The sequence below is a fragment of the Calonectris borealis genome, chromosome 29 (genome assembly GCF_964195595.1).
Source record: "Calonectris borealis chromosome 29, bCalBor7.hap1.2, whole genome shotgun sequence".
NCBI lineage: Eukaryota > Metazoa > Chordata > Aves > Procellariiformes > Procellariidae > Calonectris > Calonectris borealis.
Window position 1 is genome coordinate 1,795,276 of NC_134340.1, and position 5,895 is coordinate 1,801,170.

Sequence of the window (5,895 nt, forward strand, 5' to 3'; positions counted from 1 at the left end):
CCCCGGGGTGCAGGGGGAGCCCATGGGTGCGGGGGGTGGCACACACTGGGGTGCGGGGGGAGCCCATGGGTGCGGGGGGAGCCCATGGGTGCAGGGAGAGCCCCGGGGTGCAGGGGGAGCCCATGGGTGCGGGGGGTGGCACACACTGGGGTGCGGGGGGAGCCCATGGGTGCGGGGGGAGCCCATGGGTGCAGGGAGAGCCCCGGGGTACAGGGGGAGCCCATGGGTGCGGGGGGTGGCACACACCGGGGTGCGGGGGGAGCCCATGGGTGCAGGGAGAGCCCCGGGGTGTAGGGGGAGCCCATGGGTGTGGGGGGTGGCACACACCGGGGTGCGGGGGGAGCCCATGGGTGCGGGGGGTGGCACACACCGGGGTGCGGGGGGAGCCCATGGGTGCGGGGGGAGCCCATGGGTACAGAGGGTGGCACACACCAGGGTGCGGGGGGAGCCCAGGGGTGCGGGGAGTGGCACACACCGGGGCGCAGGGGGAGCCCATGGGTGCGGGGGGTGGCACACACCAGGGTGCGGGGGGAGCCCATGGGTGCGGGGGGAGCCCATGGGTGCAGGGAGAGCCCCGGGGTACAGGGGGAGCCCATGGGTGCGGGGGGTGGCACACACCGGGGTGCGGGGGGAGCCCATGGGTGCAGGGAGAGCCCCGGGGTGTAGGGGGAGCCCATGGGTGTGGGGGGTGGCACACACCGGGGTGCGGGGGGAGCCCATGGGTGCGGGGGGTGGCACACACCGGGGTGCGGGGGGAGCCCATGGGTGCGGGGGGAGCCCATGGGTACAGAGGGTGGCACACACCAGGGTGCGGGGGGAGCCCAGGGGTGCGGGGAGTGGCACACACCGGGGCGCAGGGGGAGCCCATGGGTGCGGGGGGTGGCACACACCAGGGTGCGGGGGGAGCCCATGGGTGCAGGGAGAGCCCCGGGGTGCAGGGGGAGCCCATGGGTGCGGGGGGTGGCACACACCAGGGTGCAGGGGGAAGCCATGGGTGCGGGGGGAGCCCATGGGTACAGAGGGTGGCGCACGCCAGGGTGCGGGGGGAGCCCATGGATGCGGGGGGTGGGCACACACCGGGGTGCAAGGTGAGCCCAGGGGCGCAAGGGGTGGCACACACCGGGGTGCGGGGGGAGCCCATGGGTGCAGGGGGTGGGCATGCACCGGGGTGCAAGGTGAGCCCAGGGGTGCCGTGGGCATCCTGGGGTGCAGGGGGTGGGCACACCCAGGCACCAGCACACGCACGGGGGACGCACCCCGGAGTGCCAGAGGCTCAGCACGCAGGGGGCCCTGCAGGGCCCACGGGGGACGCACGGGGATCCGTGCACACCAGGGGCATCCGGCTGTCAGCAGGGGCACCCCCGGGGCCACCCCGGGGTCTGCCCACCCGGGCTGGGCCAGGCGGGGGCTGCTGGGAGACCCCAGGATGTGCTGGCCGGCCCCGGGGTGCCCTTCACCCTCGCTGCACCGTGCCCGTACATCAATCTGCTCCAGACCACGAAGGTGTCCCCCCATTAAACAAGTCCACAGCGCCTGCCACCAGCGGGGACGGCGAGGGGCTGGTTGTGCCCATCACTGGGTTCACACCGGCGCCGCTGATCCAAGTTGCCATGGTGCCGCACACCGTGCCGGTGACGGAGATGAAACCGGAGCCAGCGGGGCCATTGCGGGAACGCGCCTTCCCCAGGAGGAGACCTGGCTTTGTCCCAGTTTGAGGGTGCCACGCACAACCCTGGCTCTTTCTTCAGGGTTGTGTTCCAGGACCAGGCCCCAGGCACCGGCGTCCATCCCCCCGGGGGGCTGCGATCTGCTCCGGGTGGCTTTCCAGGCAGCCCAGGCCCTTCGGACACCCTCCGTCCCCATCCGGAGAGCGGTGGTTTGCAGCAGCGACGCGGCTGCAAGCGGTGGTGATGCCCTGTCCCTCTCGGCACCCTTTGCACCCAAAGAGCAAACAGTAAGTGCGTGCAACTGGTTATTTTAGCTCCCAAAAAGACACCCTGGGAACGTCCACCCCGTGCTGCGGCATCCCCCCCTCCTCCTCCAGGACCCCCCTCTCCTCTCTGGTAGCCACAAAGGTTTGCAGGAGGCAGGCACCGAGGGCAGAAGCTGGGCTGGGGCCCTCCATGGAAAGGCTTTTTTCCTCCCTGAAACTTTAGCAGCAAAGAGGCTACAAGACTTTTCTAAGTTTTTTTTTAAATAATATCAAATAACGCTGCTGGTTTCGAGAAATCCCAGGACCGTGCCGGCTCGGGCTGCCTGCTGCATCTCCCTCTCTTGCAGGCAGGTCGCTCACCCTGCCCATGGCTTCGGAGGAGGCTGCTGACCCGGGAGCGCAGCCCACGGCCCCCGCCGTCGGGAAGAAGAGCCGGAAGAAAGGGAAGGAGAAGCCCAAGGCCGGGGAAGATGCCCAGGAGGGAGAGGACAAGGCGGTGGGGCAGGCGGCCGAGATCGAGGGGCTCACGCGAGCCGGGCGCCAGGCGCTGGCGCTGGGCGATGCGCGGGAGGCGGTGGGGTGCTTCAGGAAGGCGCTTCTCCTCTCCGGGGGCACGGCGAGCCCTCGGCTCCGCAGGGTTTGTGCCTTCAACCTGGGGGCTGCCTACGTGGAGACCGGGAAGCCCAAAAAAGGCCTTGAGTTCCTCCTCCAGTCCCAGCCCTCGGAGGGGGAGAGCGGGGAGCACTTGGGGGACCTTTATTTCAACATCGGAGCGGCTCACGAAGGGCTGCGGGATTTTCCGAAGGCTCTGGAGTATTTCGGCAAAGCTGCCAGCCACGACCGTGCGGCGCAGGCTGGCAGCCGAGCAGGGACTCGCGTGCAGATGGGCTGCTGCTACCTGGGGATGCGGGAACCGGCGCGAGCCGCGCGTTGCTTCCTGGACGCCGCGCAAACCTACGCGGCGGCCGCGAGCCCCGAGGCTGCTGCGGTGGCTCTGAGCAGGGCGAGCGGCTCCATGCTGCAGAGCAGACGGTTCAGGGCGGCGGAGATCGCGGGGGTCCTCGCCCAGTGCCGCTCGCTCTGCGAAAGCATCCCCGACCCAGCCCTGCGAGGTAACGCCGCGCTGCACCCTTTCCTCTCGGTGCCCTGGGGAGCAGCACCCGCACCCAGTTTTTCCTCTCTGCCCCGCAGGGAAACTCTACCACGACATCGGCGTCGGCTACTCCCAGATCCGCATCTTCTCCCTGGCTGCCGAGAGCTTCGAGCAGGCCCTTGCCCTCTGCGGCGCCGAGCCAGACCGGCGCAGGGAGGCTGCATTGCTGCAGAATCTGGGTGCTGCCCACAACGCCCTGCACAGCTTCGGCACGGCCCTGGGCTGGCACCGGCGAGCGGCGGCACTGCACAGTAGGTCACACCAGTATCTCTTGCTCTCGGCTTTGCCGGATGTGCCGGCTCGGGATGGAGCCCCGTGTTCCCAATTCCAGGCGCTCTAGGGAACCGGAGGGCGCAGGGGCAGTGCTTCGGGAACCTGGCGTACGCCTGCAGCCGGCTCGGGAACCACGAGGCTGCCGCAGAGAACTACCTGCACGCGTTGCAAGCCTTCCGGGACTCGGGTAAGGGCAGGCACAGGCAAATTGTCCCTGCAGCTCTGCAGCAGAGCAGACTCGAGCCGGGCATGCGCCGGATCCAAAGGGCATCAGCGATGCTCCCTGCCCGGGACCTCGGCTGCGACGTGCTGGGCCAGCACTGATGCTGCCCTTCACCTCGCAGGGGACGTGCAGGGGCAGTGGCAAGCGTGCGAGGGGCTGGGAGCAGCCTGCTTCCACCTGGGAGACCCCCAGAAAGCCATCGGGCACTACAAGGAGGCCCTGACTTTGCTTTCCCGCTGCCAGGTAAGGCGCGCCGGGGAAACCCCCGAGGCCGGACCCTCCCGTGCATCACGGGGCGACTGTCCCAGCCCCGGGGACAGAGCCACTCGGCCCAGCCCGCGTGGGCTCTCTCCTCCGCAGGACACCCCCGGAGCTGCCCGCGAGCGGGTCGTGCACAAGCTCACCGACGCCATCCAGCACCAGCTCTGCCTCCGCGGTCGCCCCTCCTGCGGGGGTGGCTGGGCGCCCGCCCCAGCGCCCGTGAGCATCACCCCGGGGGCGCGGGGCAGATCGGGGTGCTGGGGACTGAGCCCCCAGACCCGGGTTGGTGGAGAGAGGCACCAGGGCTCGGTGGGCAGAGGGACGTGCGCATGTAAACCCCAGGCCGTCCTTCCATCCTAGCAGGACCCCGGCCAGCTGCGGTTTTGCTCCACGCCACCCCACGCCAGCGGGACACGGCTCCGGGGGAGCGAGGTGTGAGTAGGAAAGCTGCCGTCCTGTCCCTCCTTCCTCCGTGGATGAGTTCCCAGCATCACCCATGAGATAAATCTTCCTTCCTTTGACCCCAGGTCCTTCGGGGGGAAAGCCCAGCCTGGGGACGAGCTGTACGTGCCCGCGCCGGGAGCCCATCCTGGGCGTTCAGGTAAGAGGGTGCAAACCAAAACCCAGACAACTTGCGTGAGCCATACAGCCAAATTCTGCCGGAGCCAAGGCTTCGGCACGGTCTGGTACCGGCCTTTGTCCTTCCTCCCTGGTTGCACAGGGGCTGACGGCCCCGCGCCGGAACCCCGCAACCCACACGGCCGCCTGGACAGCTCTGGGGAGGATGAGGACGGTCCCAGCGCGGCTCCAGGGTGTCGCAGTCACCCCCACGCTAACAGGTGGGTGGGCGAGGGGGAGGCACCCCAATACAGCTCCTTGCACCCAAATACCCTTGCAGTAGCAGCAAAACGTAATGCAGCGAGTGGCATCGCCCCGGAGACTTCTCGTGGTTGAAGGTGAAAATCCGGAGATTTTATAAGACGCGTAATTCTGGGGAGCGCGTTTGGGGTAATTCAAGCTGGAATTTGGGGAGGGTTCGGTAACGATGCGATAGGGGAGAGTTTATGACACGGATGCTCTCCATCACCTCCACATGAGCCGTCTCTGCTTCGCACCCAGTAACCTGAACCCCACCCGTCCGCGCCCGGCCCCGCCGCGCCACGGCGGCCTCCGGCCAAGTAAGTACCAAACGCAACCGGAGCCTCGCTTCCCCAGCGAGCCGAGGGCTGCGGGTCTCACGCTGCGTTTCACAGGGCATCGTGACCACCAAACCCTCCGGCTGAGGTCCCCGGCGCGGTAGGTGACGCGCTGGAGGAGCGGGCAAGGGAGCGGATGGGTGTTCTGGGCTCCAGGGTGTTCTCCAAGGGGAGGGTTGAAGGACAGAGACCCCCCGGCAGGGCTTGGGACACCCCTGCTCCTTGCGATGGCCGTGTCCCCAAGCCCAAAATCAGAGGGGCTTGGGATTTTGGCACCTCGTAGCCAACCCCTATAGACGGGGCAGCAGATCTGAGGGTGGATTCACGCGCCCCTGTATGAAATCCCCCCCTGCCCCCTACTCTGCATCCCACCGAGCACCCCAACACCCCGTAACGCCTCGGTGGCCTCGCTGCCTCCCAGCCCCAACGACGACCCCGCCGCCACCGGCTGCCGGCCCCGCGGGAGCCGGGAGCCCCGCACGGGGAGCAGGATGGTGTCCCTCGTCTGCAGCCTCGTGTGACGGTGAAGGACACCGGGGAAATGGCCGCTTCCCACGGGGGACCGGCGGCGTCACCGGGCAGGACCGCGCATCCCCCGGGGCAGGGCCGAGCTGCCGGTGGGAGCCAACGGTGCTTGAGCCAACACGGTTTTGAACCCGGTTCTTTGCCGTCCTCCCTTCCGTGCGGGGGCCGGGGGTCCCGGGTGGGGTGGGGGGGGGTCTCCAGGGAGCGGGGCTGCGAGCCCCGCGCTCCGCCCCGCGCCACGGGGACGGGCGCTCCGCCCCGGGGCCGCCCCTGCGCCTGCTCCGTGCGCAGCTCCGTGCCGAGCCGCTCCGTGCCGAGCCGGGCCCGCCGC

The 5,895-nt window shown here is 69.2% G+C and overlaps 1 protein-coding gene across 1 annotated transcript; it reads left to right on the plus strand.

Annotated features, from left to right (window-relative positions):
- The first annotated feature begins 2,300 nt into the window (after positions 1-2,300).
- On the plus strand, positions 2,301-5,106 carry TTC24 (tetratricopeptide repeat domain 24). Its single transcript, XM_075175924.1, is given in 9 exon segments — positions 2,301-3,045; positions 3,125-3,337; positions 3,418-3,546; positions 3,704-3,825; positions 3,943-4,056; positions 4,207-4,277; positions 4,371-4,524; positions 4,898-5,027; positions 5,030-5,106. Coding segments are annotated over 9 exon segments (1,755 nt in total).
- Positions 5,107-5,895: the final 789 nt, after the last annotated feature.